Raw genomic sequence first — 15,171 nt, 5'->3', positions numbered from 1 at the left:
GTCGCTTGGGTTAGGTTAGGTTACGTTAGGTGGACGTGGGTTAGGTTAAGGGTTAAAGTTAGGTTAGGCGTCAAAGTTAGGTTAAGCGTTCGGACGTGAGGCGTCAGGTGGCCGCACCTACCTTACGGCCGGACATCTTAGGTTAGGCTAAGGGCGCCGAGGTCACGTTACGTTCACCTTCGGGCGCCACACGTAGCTGTCACAGGTAGGTAGTAGTTCGGTCGGTCGGTCGTCGGCAAGCCGCAAAAAACTACAGACGACGTCGACAACAAGACCGAGCAGGAGGCAGATATATACCGAGCGCCAAAGAGACCGACCACACACACACACACACACACACACACAAAACAACAAACACCACCCACCGGCCAAAGGGGCACCAAAAAAACCCACAAAGCCGAGCACCACACGTCGCGACCAGAGGCAACCCGCAACCGCAACGGCGCTTTCCGCACCGGGCCGGATGCACGTACGACAACACCGCTACCCGTACACAAGGCCTCCCATTGCACACAGCCGCTCTGTGTTCAACATCATCAATGGCGCGCCCGCGGCTCGTCGCGGTCGCAGCCATGACGCCGCCGCCACTTTTGCACCAACACATTCACGCACCGCAAAACAGCTCGCCGACCCACCGACACAGCACAGCCGACAAACAAAAACAACCGCGGCGGCGGCAACAAAACAAAACAAACACCTCGCACCAAGCGTCCGACAGAAAACAAACGGACAGGCACACAGGCCTCTGCTAACGACCACGACACAGCGGCACGCTGCCCCTTTCCCGCCACTCTCGATTCACAGCGCACGCGACCCCGTCGTCGACGACGACACGCGACGGGCTCGCTTCCCGCAACCTACACCTTTCCGCCACTACGCACGGCTCCACCCGACGCCCGTCGCAACGGCACTACTGCACGCACTATCACCCCCGCCGCCGCCGCCGCCGCCGCCGCCTCCTCCTCTCTCCCCCTTCCCGTACACAACAACACAGCCAAAAACACACTCACGACCCAAACATAACAACATGGCACGTGCATCGGCGCACACCCCCAACCAGTCACCGTCGACACAACCACACGCAAGGCACGGAAAAACCGGCGTCCTTCCACGTTGCCATCAAAGCAGCACAAACAACCACACAGGAGGAACCACCAACAACTGCCGGCCGGCCGGCAACCACCAAACGCACATTCCCGCTCGCCACCACACACCTCTCGGCAGCCGTTTCGCAAAGACATGACATGACATGACGCGACATCATCGCATCACGGGCGACGCACGCACACCGACCCACTTTCCCGCCCGTCTCTCTCTCTCTTTTTCTTCCGACGCCTTCGGCCGAGCACACACGTACGTGGCACAACGCCCAACACAGTCACACACAGTCGACAGGCGCACGCCCAGGCACGCAACGACGCAGCGCAGCAAAGGCGCCCGCGACACATACCTCCTCTCCCGTCTCGCCGCCGACCGCCAGCCAGCCACTCGCAATGTGCACTGGCCAACCGGACACACGTCCACCGCGCCGCCTCCGACCACCCGCCAGGGGGCGCTCACGTCCGCGACAACAGCGCGGCCCGCCGCCGGGCGGGCCCAGCCCGGCCCAGGCGGCGCGCGCTGCTCTGCACTCGGCGCGCCGCGCCACACATCCTGCTGCAGACCGGGCTCGTCTCTCTGTACGCGTCTGCGTCTGCCCGCATCTCATCTTCCTGCGCATCAACACAAACGAGGCCACGTGAGCAAACCCCCGTCACAACGCCACATCACGCACTGCCTTGTCGACCGCCTAAATAAATGCACTCACCCACCAGCCATCCGCTTCGTCCTCTTCTTGCTTACTCGTTGTTCGTCGTTGTTGCTGCTGCACCAGCACCAGCACCAGCACCGGCGGCGGCGGCGGCGGCGGCGGCGGCGGCGGCGGCGGCGGCGGCGGCGGCGGCGGCGGCGGCAGCGGCAGCGGCAGCGCACACAGCCCCCAGCCGGCCGCATCCGAGGGGGCCCCGCCGCCAGCGTCGCCTCCTTGGGCACAGGTGCGGTGCTGTGGCCGCCCATCCAACCGCATTTGCTGGCCGTCCCAGCCGCCAGGCAGGCGTTCCCACTGCCGCGCACCGCCTCTGCTGCAGAAGACGAACAAACGAAACGTACAAACATACACGCACCCGAAGCGTGGCCACACACGGACGGGACCGACAGGCTCCAAGGCGACCAAACGATGGAAAAACAAACACAAAAACAAAAGACACGCGAGCGAGCGAGCAAGCACGCAGTCGCCTCGCCTCTGTCCTCCCGCCCCCGCCCTTCTCCCCACCACATGCCCACAAACACCACCGCCTGCCCGCATCTCCACATTCGCCCCCTCCATTTGTTCCCTTGCGTTCGTTCCTTCCTTCCTTCCATGTGTCTGCGTGCGCGGCGCCTCTCCAACATCCGCCGTCCGTCCGTCCCGTTTTCGCCGTACCACACGCCACCGTCGGCGCCGCCTCGCCTCCTCCCAGTCCACCACCGCCGCCGCCCCTGTCCGCCCCGCACACCACCATACACCGCTGCTTGTCCCGGCCGTTGCCACCAAAGGCGCCAGCCGCAAACCGCGCCAAACGCCGCAGCGCGCGTGCGTCCTTCCTTCTTGCTTGCTTCTCCGTGCCGACGCTGCCTCTATTCCCGCACCCATTCGGCCGACAAGCACTGGCGTCGACGACACAGCCGTTGGGCTCCGGCACTGCGCGTACCGGAGTTACACGCGCACCCCCCCTCGCGAACGCACGACTCATTCTCTTTGTTGTTTCTCCTCTTTCTTACGTCTTCGTTTCTTGTTTGTTTGTTTGTTTGTTTTTTTTTTTTTCCTCCCACCGCCGCATGTGACACAATGGCCTCCCTCCCCCTTTCGTTCGTTGTCGCCGCTTTGTTTCTCTTTCTCATTGGTGCACGTCCGACGCGCTCCATTTCCACCACACCACGGCCATCGGCCTCCTCAACGGGCAGGCGCAGTGTGCCATTCTCCGGCGCACAAGCACACCGCGCGGCTCGCTCTCCTCGCCCCCACGCCACGCCACGCCACGCAGCACAAATGATGCTGTCTCGCAACACGACACACGGTGCGCACACCCCCGACCACGCGGCTCTTAAAAGGCATGGCACCGGCGACATGCGCCGCCCCGGCCCGCATCCGTCGTCTCACGTTCACTGCCGGCCGCGTCTGAGGCTACAACCGCACCACAACAACGGTCCCCTCCCGGCAACACATTTGTTGCACAAACACAACCGCCGAGCGCAGCGCGAGCCACCCACACGCGCCCTCCCCGTCTTTAAAAGCCTCCGCGTCTCCTTTCTCCTTTCGCGCCCCTCCCATCTCCCGAATATGCCAGCAGCGGTGCCACTACCGCGAAACGGACACGCCTTCCGGGCCACATGCAAGGGCACGCCCACCACCAACTACTGCCATATTCGCGGACGCAGTTAGGCAACACGCAACGCACTCTCCACCTACTTTCTCTCTCTCGTCCATTCTCTTTAAAACACACGAACCAACCAACCACGGCTAACACACTTTTTCGCGACACCTTTGACTGCGTTATCTTGACCGTGACGGCAGCTATCGACCTTCCAATTCCCCACTAAACACACACACACCCCTACATACACACCCTTCGCTACACCGGACAACAACAGCGTACACAACAGGAGGGCACACGAAACGGCAGGCAAGGGCAAGGCAGGCAAGGGCAACGCATTCTCATAGATTCCTCCTCCGAGCCATGTCGGCGAACGTTTCATCCGGGAAGGCAATGCAATTCAGCCGTCACCACGGCCGACACCTGCAGCCGCGCCGTAAACGCCTTTCAGTGCGGCTGCAATGCACGGGAACGTTCCGTTGCTATAGACAGCGCCTCTCCGTTTTTCCCTGCTTCGTTTTCCGGTGATTGCTTCTCCATTTTGTTTGTTTTATTACTTTCCGTTCCCCTCCTCCACCATTGTTTCCGTCCCCAACAGTTTTGCTCATTCCACACGTTCTGCCCAGACACGACACTCGACCGATCAAAGGTCAGCCTTTCGTCACCGTTCGCGGCGCCGACGGTGCCACAGTGCGACTGGTGTGAACACCGACACGTTGCCATGACGCCGGTGTACCGCGCCGATATTGACAGTTACTCAGAGCCGCCGGATCGGATCACATCACCGACACACCTGCCATTTCACACCGGGGGACACAGACCAACGAAACGCGTGTACGCCCATAACAACAAACAACGACCGTCGTCGTCTAGCCTCACGCTTACTGTACTCAACCGAACACACGTGCACCGTGAATGACGTGCGTGCGCACAACAGTCCAATCAATCATCAGTCAAACTGCAGAAACGGCTATCATCAAATCAAGGGCCAAATAGGTACACCACCGTGCGTGTCGCCTACCCCACCCGCCCGTACATTTCTTGGCGACTTCGTAATGGATGATAGTACGACACGTCCATTTAAAACGTCACCAACACACACACACCAACGCGCCGTACAGCAAAGGGAATAGTCGACGGCAACACAACATTTCACCCTCGCCATCATGTATGATGTGACAACAGACGGCCGTAACGGTGACATCCAACAATCAATCAATCGCGAGGACTTTCAATTGCAGTCACGTGACTAACCGGGCAGACGGAGACAAAGACATGAATCAGCGCCACAGACAGCACCAACACCTCCTATCGATCTATCTGTGTGTCGACAAACAACCACGCCAAGACTCGTGCACGCATTCCACGTCACACCGGCGGCAACCAAACCCTCGCGGCCGTACCCCAGTAACCACAACCACAACCACATTCGAGACCACACCACCACGGCACAGCAGCACCACCAGCTGCCTCGCAACCAACCAAACCGGGTAGCTATGCCGCCTCCTCTCACTCACTCACTCACTCACACACACACAAACAATTCCGCTCTTCCCGCAAAGGCAATTTGGTGGCCCTGAAAAGGGCCGTTTTGCCGCTCTCGCAACGGAGGGAGCTTCCTTCCTTCCTTCCTTCCTTCCTTCCTTCCTTCCTTCCAAGAGCCGAAGTAACAACCTCCTCCTTACTTGGAGCTCGTGTACTTGGTCACCGCCTTCGTGCCCTCGCTCACGGCGTGCTTGGCCAGCTCGCCAGGCAGCAAGAGCCGCACAGCCGTCTGGATCTCGCGGGACGTGATGGTCGAGCGCTTGTTGTAGTGCGCCAGGCGAGACGCCTCGGCCGCAATGCGCTCGAAAATGTCGTTCACGAAGCTGTTCATGATGCTCATCGCCTTCGACGAGATGCCCGTGTCGGGGTGCACCTGCTTCAGCACCTTGTAGATGTAGATGGCATAGCTCTCCTTCCTCTTGCGCTTCTTCTTCTTGTCGCCCTTCGAAATGTTCTTCTGCGCCTTGCCGGCCTTCTTGGCGGCCTTCCCGCTAGTCTTGGGCGGCATCTCGAACGTACAACAACAGGCAGCAAGCGCTCCGCTCTAGTCAGCGTCTCCCCACACAGTGGCACCCGCCGCTACCGCAACACCGCACCTTTACCAGCTCGCCCTGTTGCGGCCGCCGACCAATGGGGCGCGCGCGCAACCGGCCGCCGCACCCGAGCCCATAAAGGGACCCCCACCCCGCCGCCGCCGGCACACGCACGCACTCCGCTGCTCGACTCGCTGCGGCTCGCACCGTTACGGTTACGTGTTTAGCGCTTACGCCACTAGCCAAACGCCATGTCCGGACGCGGAAAGGGAGGCAAAGTCAAGGGCAAGTCAAAGTCCCGCTCAAGCAGGGCTGGGCTCCAGTTCCCGGTCGGCAGAATCCACCGCCTCCTGCGCAAGGGAAACTACGCCGAGCGCGTCGGCGCCGGGGCGCCCGTCTACCTCGCCGCCGTCATGGAGTACCTCGCGGCTGAGGTGCTCGAGCTGGCCGGAAACGCGGCCCGCGACAACAAGAAGACGCGCATCATCCCGCGCCACCTGCAGCTCGCCATCCGCAACGACGAGGAGCTCAACAAGCTCTTGTCGGGCGTCACCATCGCACAGGGTGGTGTCCTGCCCAACATCCAGGCCGTCCTGCTGCCAAAGAAGACCGAGAAGAAGGCCTAAACAGGGACCGCGGCGCTGCGCTTGCGTGCTCCCTGCACGCAAACGCAAACGCGCCTTTGCCTTGCCGGCTCGCCTCACAACAATCGGCCCTTTTCAGGGCCACCACACAAACCTACGTCCAAAGCAAAGTTTCCGTCGTCCTCGCCGCACTTTACAACAACGTCCACAGCGCCGGCGCACGTCCGCCATCTTGTCCACAGCCCGTGTGGCCGAACACACACACATTTTTTCTGCACCCCTCCACGCACGCACAGTCGCGTTCCAAACAACGACAACGACATCAATACACCAATAATGTGATGTGATCATTGTTAATATGTTCATAATTAAAAGAGCGCGTAACGGCCCGACGACGGACGACACGCGGGCCGCCGCGCGCGCTCTCCAAACACACAGGCACAGGACAAACCAAACCAAACCAAACAGCTGATCCGATCGATGATCCGGCCCGCGCCACAAACAAACCACGCACACACCGGACTCAGCCGCGCCCTCCCGCATCCATCATCACACACGTCACGTCGAAACTCCAAACGGAACGCACGCACGCAAAGCAACAGAGGCGCACAACAACAACAACAACAACAACAAACACACACACACAGAGGCAGGCAGGCAACACAGACCCTTTCGCACTTTTCAATTTCCGAACAGTGTGGTGGCCCTGAAAAGGGCCGTTTTTCGTCTCTCCCACCAAGCACGGGCAACGGCACGGCCGCGGGAAGGCCACAGCACAGCACACCGGCTGCCTGCCTAACCGCCGAAACCGTACAGGGTGCGCCCCTGCCTCTTCAGGGCGTACACCACGTCCATGGCCGTCACAGTCTTGCGCTTGGCGTGCTCAGTGTACGTCACCGCGTCGCGGATCACGTTCTCCAGGAACACCTTCAGCACTCCGCGGGTCTCCTCGTAGATCAGACCAGAGATGCGCTTCACGCCGCCCCTGCGAGCCAGGCGGCGGATGGCGGGCTTCGTGATGCCCTGGATGTTGTCGCGCAACACCTTGCGGTGCCGCTTGGCGCCACCCTTGCCCAGCCCCTTTCCTCCCTTGCCGCGGCCTGTCATTCTTCCTCCTCCTCAAGCAACAAAAAAAGCACAAGCGGCAGCTCCTCACCCGGCGCTAGCGAGTCGGCTACGGTGCGCCGTGAGCGCGCGCCGCCCCCCTATATAGACTCTGGCCCGCCCTCCCCCCACCACGCGCACCGAGGGCATATAAGCGCAGCACGGGCCCGCGCGGGCCCGTTGTCAAGGCAGCACCGGACGCTTCGCTACCGCACGCACCGCTAACCGCTATGGCCCGCACAAAGCAAACGGCCCGCAAGTCCACCGGCGGAAAGGCGCCGCGCAAACAGCTCGCCACCAAGGCGGCGAGGAAGAGCGCGCCCGCCACCGGCGGCGTCAAGAAGCCCCACCGCTACAGGCCGGGCACCGTCGCCCTGCGAGAAATCAGGCGCTACCAGAAGAGCACAGAGCTGCTCATCCGCAAGCTGCCGTTCCAGCGCCTAGTGCGCGAGATCGCCCAGGACTTCAAGACCGACCTGCGCTTCCAGAGCTCCGCAGTCATGGCCCTGCAGGAGGCCAGCGAGGCCTACCTCGTCGGCCTCTTCGAAGACACCAACCTGTGCGCAATCCACGCCAAGCGCGTCACCATCATGCCCAAGGACATCCAGCTCGCGCGCCGCATCCGCGGCGAGCGCGCCTAAACCGCTTAGCCGCGGCACGGCACCGCACGCGCGCAACACAAAAAAAACGGCCCTTTTCAGGGCCACTAACATCTCTCCGTCGCGAGCAAAACTTTTGTCGGTCTTGCCGCCCAGCCTCTCTCTCTAGCCCCGTTAAAACAACCACCACAATTCCCCACCCTCCCTCCCGTACACAGCCGCTCTCGCCAACAATCACAATCGACGTCATCCCACCCCACCCCTTCAAATACACACAAACAAACAGCCGGACGACGTCACCACGGGTGGCTGGCCGCCGCCGTCTCCGAGGCGCCACCGCGCCTTCCCAATTCCCGCCGGCCACTTCCACGTCTCAACGTCCCCGTCCCCCTTTCACACAGAGAGGACACACACATAACAAACAAGACGCGCCATCCGCAAAGCAAGCAAACAAACAGAGTCTCCAGAAACATGAGAAACCAACCGTCGGCCGCCGCACAAAATACAAAACACAAAACAAAACGGCCACAACCGCTCCGCTACCGCGCGCCGCCGCCTACCGCCACCGGCCCCACAATCCAACCACCACGGCACGCACACAGTACCCACAAGGGTCATACAGAAACGCCACACAAACACCAACCAACCCCACACACACACACACACACACACACACACACCCCGGCGCATGCACGCACGGCCACCCAAACAAGACAACACAACGCGCCAAGCACGACAATCAACGCCTTCCCGACGTCCTCTGATGGCCCTGAGAAGGGCCGTTTTGGGCCGCGCGCAGCCGTGCCATCGCGCGCCACTAGACGACGCGGGGGAGGGGGGTGGGGGACGACGGGGTCAAGCGCCAGCCCTTCCCTTCCTTCCCCTTTCCTTTCTTTACTTTAACTTCACTTCTTCTTCTTGGGCGAAGCCTTCGCCTTAGACGGCGTCGTCGCCTTCTTCGGGCGCGGCGCCTTCGGCTTCTTCGTCGGAACCTTCGCGGCCTTCTTCGCCTTCGACGGCGACTTGGCCTTGGCCGGCTTGGCCGCAGCCGCCTTCTTCGCACCCGCGGGAGCCGCCGACGCCGCAGACGCCTTCTTGGCGGCGCCCGCCTTCCGACCGGTCGCCGCCTTCACGCCACCAGCCTTCTTTGCGCCGGCCGCACGGGCGCCCTTCTTCTCCTTGCTGGCCGGAGCGGCGCGCTTCTTCTTCGCACCGCCGGCACGGGCCTTGCCGCCCTCGGCCGCCCCGCCGCCGGCGCCGGCAAGCTTGAAAGAGCCGGACGCGCCCTTCCCCTTCGTCTGCACCAGCTCGCCAGCCACGACGGCCGACTTGAGGTACTTCTTGATAAAGGGCGCCAGCTTCTCCGCGTCCAGCTTGTAGTGCGCGGCAATGTACTTCTTGATCGCCTGCAGCGACGAGCCGCCGCGCTCCTTCAGACTCTTGATGGCGGCCGTCACCATCTCAGAGGTGCGCGGGTGCGCAGGCTTGGCGCGCGGCTTCTTCGCAGACGCCGCAGACTTGGCCTTCTTCGTCGTGCCGGTGGCGGCGGGTGCCGCAGCAGTCTCGTTCGTAGCCGCCTGATCTGCCATTATTTCGACGACGCGCGTACACACACGAGAGCGAGAGCGAGAGCGGCAGGCGGCAAGCACGGCGGCAGAGAATAGCCGCCGCGCCGCCAGGCCCAGCCAGTGTCGCGGGCGGGCGCGGACGGCCGAGAGAGCGGCCGCCACTCTGCGCGCCGCCGCGCCGCGCCTCCCGCGCTTGCTACCGCCCAACGTCCGACAGCCTGTGCGGACCAGCCCCAAACCTGCGCCGCAACCACCCGCGCCGTTCAAACCACCGAGGATGGGGCTACACACGGCCACACCACAGTCGCCAACCAGTCGCCACGGCAGCGCCGCAAACCACGGCCAAACTGCAGCTACCGCGCGCTACAGCCTGGCTCGGCCCGCCGAGAATCGCCGCCCCCGCCCACATGCCGCCCCCACAGCCCCAGCCGACGACCCGCCACAATGGCCAAACCTTCGGCAAAAGTGCCACACCGTCGCCGCGCCAGCCCGGCCAGCGCGGCCGCCGCCACAGCCACACAAGCGGAGGCGTGCGGCGATGCCGGCCGTGCAAACGCACCTCCGCCGCCCCATCGCCCTCCCACCGTTTCCCGATCGGCCCGCAGCCGTCGGGCCACCTCGCCCGCCAACATTCGCGCCCCTTTCTCACAAAATTGCCCGCCGCAAACAAAACGGGCGCCGCCTGCGCAACATCGGCACCGGCCAACCGAGCGCCGCCGCCCCTCGCCGCTTACGCGAGGGGGGCTGACCGCCGTCCGCAACTACAGACACACCGAATCTGCCTCCAAGCACACACGACAGCCGACCTCCTACATTTATACGCCGCAAGCCACCCAACGGTGTGTGGCGGAGGGCACTTTTTACGTTACGTGCCACTGTCGTCATTGCCTCCCTTTGCCGTTCCAGTCGCGTATGGTTCGCGGGAACAACGACTGTCTGAAAGCCTCCGTGCGCGCTCGAATCTCTCTACTTTTACTACATTCGGGATCTCCTCGGGAGGTATATACGTACGGGGAAGCAATATATTCGATACCTCATCCGGAAACGCACCCTCTCGAAAACCTGGCGAGCAAGCTACACCGCGATGCAGAGAGCGCCTCCCTTGCAGAGTCTGCCACTTAACTATCACGGTTACCACATAACCCTGTGACGAAACGTTGGACCTTTCTCTATCTCCTCCGTCAACCCGACCTGCTACGCATCCCACACTGGTGGGCAACACTCACGTATGGGTCGGTCGAACGCGTGTTTTTGTAAGCCACCTCCTTTGTTGATGGACTACATTTTTGCTAAGCATTCTCCCAGTGCATCTCAACCTGGTACCCGCCTTACCAACAATTACTTTTATCTGATCATCATTCCACTTCCAAATCATTCCGCACGCATACTCCCAGATACATATTTTACAGACGTCACAGCTACCAGTGTTTGTCCCGCTATCATATAATCAATCATACAATAAACGATCCTTCTTTCTGTATATTCGCAATACATCACATTTGTCTATGTTAAGGGGACAGTTGCCACTCCCTGCACCGGGTGCCTATCCGCTGCCGATCGTCCTGCAACCTCTCTGTATACTACATACAGCACATCATCCGCGAAACGACGCATGGAACGTCCGGCACTATCTACTAGCTCATTTATATGATATGAATTGTGAAAAGCAATGGTCCCATAACACTCCCCCGTGGCACGCCAGGGGTTACTTTAACGTCTGTAGACGTCTGTCTCTCCATTGATAACAACATGCTGTGTTCCGTCTGCTAACATCTCGTCAATCCAGCCACACAGTTGGTCTGATATTCTGTAGACTCTTACGTCGTTTATCAGGCGACGGTGCGGAGCTGTATCGAACGCCTTCCGGACGTCAACGACAATGGCATCCACCTGGGAGCCTGTATCTCATATTTTCTGGGTCTCATGCGCAAATAAAGCGAGCTGGGGGTCTCACACACGATCGCTGTTTCCGGAATCCAACATGGATTCCTACATAGTAGACTCTGGAGTTTCCACAAACGACATGATACTCGAGCAAACAACATGTTCTACAACACATCGACGTCAGAGATATGGGTCTATGGTTTTTGCGCATCTGCTCGACGACTGGGACTACCTGTGCTCTTTTCCAATCATTTGGAACCCTCCCTTCCTCTCCAGAGACTTGCGGTACACGGCTGTTAGAAGGGGGGCAGGTTGTTTCGCGTACCCTGTGTAGGAATCGCGAATTGGTAATCCCGTCGGGTCCGGCGGACTTTCCCATTCCTCCTTGGACACTTATTTCGATGTCAGCCGGTTTCTCGTTCGTGCGAGCATTTAGAGACGGAACTGCAGTGCGGTCCGTCCTCTGTGAAACAGCTTTGGAAACAGGTGTTTAGGTATTTCACAGCTTTACGCGTGTCATCCTCTGTTTCAATGCCATCACCATGCCGGAGTGTCTGGATATGCTGTTTCGAGCCACTTACTGATTCAACGCAAGACCGGAACGTCCTAGCATTTTCTGTCAACGTCGGTACATAGGGTTTGTTCTACTTTCGAATTCACTGAACGCTTCACGCATAGCCCTCCTTACGCTCACACTTTGGACATCGTTTAGCTTCTGTTTGTCTCGGAGGTTTTGGCTGCGTTTAAACTTTGGGTGAAGCTCTCTTTGCTTTCGCAACAGTTTCCTAACGTTGTTGTTGTAGTATACCACGGTGGGTTTTTTTTCCCATCCCTCACAGTTCGACACTCGGCACGTACCTGTCTAAAAACGCATTTTTACCATTGCCTTGCACTTTCTCCATGAACACTCAACATTGTCAGTGTCGGAACAGGCATTTGCCTTTTCATCTGTCGGGTCGTCTGCAAATCTGCCTTCTATTACTCTTGCTAGCCAAAACAGATAGATACACCGTCCTCCCTGCAACGGCCTTATGATCACTGCGTCCCTGTTCTGCACATACAGAGTCGAAACACGTTCGGGTCTGTTTGTCATCCGTAGGTCCACGATGTTATCTCCACGAGTCGGTTCTCTGTTCATTTTGCTCGAGGTGATTTTCGGACAGTGCACTCAGTATAATGTCACTCGATGCTCTCTGTCCCCCTACCACCCGTCCTGAACATCATCTGAGTGTCCCAGTCTATATCGGGTAAATTGAAATCTCCACCTAAGACCCTAACATGCTGAGGAAAATGTATGTGAAATGTGTTTCCAAAATCCGTCTCTCCGTTGTTCTGCCACTAATGCTGCTGCGTCGGGAGGTCGGTCAAAGGAGCCAATTATTATTAAACCTAGCTCGGTTGTTGGGTGTAACCTCCACCCACAATATTTCACAGGAACCATCCACCTCTACTTCACTACAGGATCAAAACTACTACTCAAACAGCGACGAACACACCACCACCGGTTGCATGCAATCGAGCCTTTCTAAAACACCGTCTGTACCTTTGTGACAATTTCGGCAGAATTTATCCCTGGCGTCAGCCAGCTTTCTGTACCTTATCACGATTGCAGAGCTTCGGTGCTTTCTCTGTCAGCGCTTGCGGTTCCGGTACTGTACCAACGCAGCTTCGACAGTTGACAATTAACAAACGATACCGATTGCTGCTTGGTCCCCGCACCCGTTGAGGCTGCTGTTGCCCCCTTTCTGTACTTGCCCAAGGCCATCTAACCTAACAAAACCGCCCAGCCCACGCCACACAACCCCTGCTACCCGTGTAGCCGCTTGTTGCGTGTAGTGCTCTCCACCTAAGACTATAACATGCCTTCGACATTCGCAGTGTACAACACCTTAGGTTAGGGTTGGCGTCGCTTGGGTTAGGTTAGGTTACGTTAGGTGGACGTGGGTTAGGTTAAGGGTTAAAGTTAGGTTAGGCGTCAAAGTTAGGTTAAGCGTTCGGACGTGAGGCGTCAGGTGGCCGCACCTACCTTACGGCCGGACATCTTAGGTTAGGCTAAGGGCGCCGAGGTCACGTTACGTTCACCTTCGGGCGCCACACGTAGCTGTCACAGGTAGGTAGTAGTTCGGTCGGTCGGTCGTCGGCAAGCCGCAAAAAACTACAGACGACGTCGACAACAAGACCGAGCAGGAGGCAGATATATACCGAGCGCCAAAGAGACCGACCACACACACACACACACACACACACACACAAAACAACAAACACCACCCACCGGCCAAAGGGGCACCAAAAAAACCCACAAAGCCGAGCACCACACGTCGCGACCAGAGGCAACCCGCAACCGCAACGGCGCTTTCCGCACCGGGCCGGATGCACGTACGACAACACCGCTACCCGTACACAAGGCCTCCCATTGCACACAGCCGCTCTGTGTTCAACATCATCAATGGCGCGCCCGCGGCTCGTCGCGGTCGCAGCCATGACGCCGCCGCCACTTTTGCACCAACACATTCACGCACCGCAAAACAGCTCGCCGACCCACCGACACAGCACAGCCGACAAACAAAAACAACCGCGGCGGCGGCAACAAAACAAAACAAACACCTCGCACCAAGCGTCCGACAGAAAACAAACGGACAGGCACACAGGCCTCTGCTAACGACCACGACACAGCGGCACGCTGCCCCTTTCCCGCCACTCTCGATTCACAGCGCACGCGACCCCGTCGTCGACGACGACACGCGACGGGCTCGCTTCCCGCAACCTACACCTTTCCGCCACTACGCACGGCTCCACCCGACGCCCGTCGCAACGGCACTACTGCACGCACTATCACCCCCGCCGCCGCCGCCGCCGCCGCCGCCTCCTCCTCTCTCCCCCTTCCCGTACACAACAACACAGCCAAAAACACACTCACGACCCAAACATAACAACATGGCACGTGCATCGGCGCACACCCCCAACCAGTCACCGTCGACACAACCACACGCAAGGCACGGAAAAACCGGCGTCCTTCCACGTTGCCATCAAAGCAGCACAAACAACCACACAGGAGGAACCACCAACAACTGCCGGCCGGCCGGCAACCACCAAACGCACATTCCCGCTCGCCACCACACACCTCTCGGCAGCCGTTTCGCAAAGACATGACATGACATGACGCGACATCATCGCATCACGGGCGACGCACGCACACCGACCCACTTTCCCGCCCGTCTCTCTCTCTCTTTTTCTTCCGACGCCTTCGGCCGAGCACACACGTACGTGGCACAACGCCCAACACAGTCACACACAGTCGACAGGCGCACGCCCAGGCACGCAACGACGCAGCGCAGCAAAGGCGCCCGCGACACATACCTCCTCTCCCGTCTCGCCGCCGACCGCCAGCCAGCCACTCGCAATGTGCACTGGCCAACCGGACACACGTCCACCGCGCCGCCTCCGACCACCCGCCAGGGGGCGCTCACGTCCGCGACAACAGCGCGGCCCGCCGCCGGGCGGGCCCAGCCCGGCCCAGGCGGCGCGCGCTGCTCTGCACTCGGCGCGCCGCGCCACACATCCTGCTGCAGACCGGGCTCGTCTCTCTGTACGCGTCTGCGTCTGCCCGCATCTCATCTTCCTGCGCATCAACACAAACGAGGCCACGTGAGCAAACCCCCGTCACAACGCCACATCACGCACTGCCTTGTCGACCGCCTAAATAAATGCACTCACCCACCAGCCATCCGCTTCGTCCTCTTCTTGCTTACTCGTTGTTCGTCGTTGTTGCTGCTGCACCAGCACCAGCACCAGCACCGGCGGCGGCGGCGGCGGCGGCGGCGGCGGCGGCGGCGGCGGCGGCGGCGGCGGCGGCGGCGGCGGCAGCGGCAGCGGCAGCGCACACAGCCCCCAGCCGGCCGCATCCGAGGGGGCCCCGCCGCCAGCGTCGCCTCCTTGGGCACAGGTGCGGTGCTGTGGCCGCC

The 15,171-nt window shown here is 60.2% G+C and overlaps 2 protein-coding genes across 2 annotated transcripts; both read left to right on the top strand.

The window, feature by feature from the left end:
* Positions 1 to 463: 463 nt before the first annotated feature.
* On the top strand, positions 464 to 1,243 carry LOC126232493 (uncharacterized). Its single transcript, XM_049942743.1, has one exon. The coding sequence runs from the start codon at positions 464 to 466 to the stop codon at positions 1,241 to 1,243; it is 780 nt and encodes a 259-aa protein (XP_049798700.1).
* A 12,336-nt stretch (positions 1,244 to 13,579) lies between these two features.
* On the top strand, positions 13,580 to 14,359 carry LOC126232492 (uncharacterized). The gene has a single exon (XM_049942742.1). It carries the CDS (start codon positions 13,580 to 13,582, stop codon positions 14,357 to 14,359), a length of 780 nt encoding a protein of 259 aa, XP_049798699.1.
* The last annotated feature ends 812 nt before the right edge of the window (positions 14,360 to 15,171 follow it).

Source organism: Schistocerca nitens, unplaced genomic scaffold (assembly GCF_023898315.1).
Source record: "Schistocerca nitens isolate TAMUIC-IGC-003100 unplaced genomic scaffold, iqSchNite1.1 HiC_scaffold_519, whole genome shotgun sequence".
Lineage (NCBI taxonomy): Eukaryota > Metazoa > Arthropoda > Insecta > Orthoptera > Acrididae > Schistocerca > Schistocerca nitens.
Note: the sequence above shows the minus strand (reverse complement) of the source record. Positions and strands in the feature narration are given on the sequence as shown.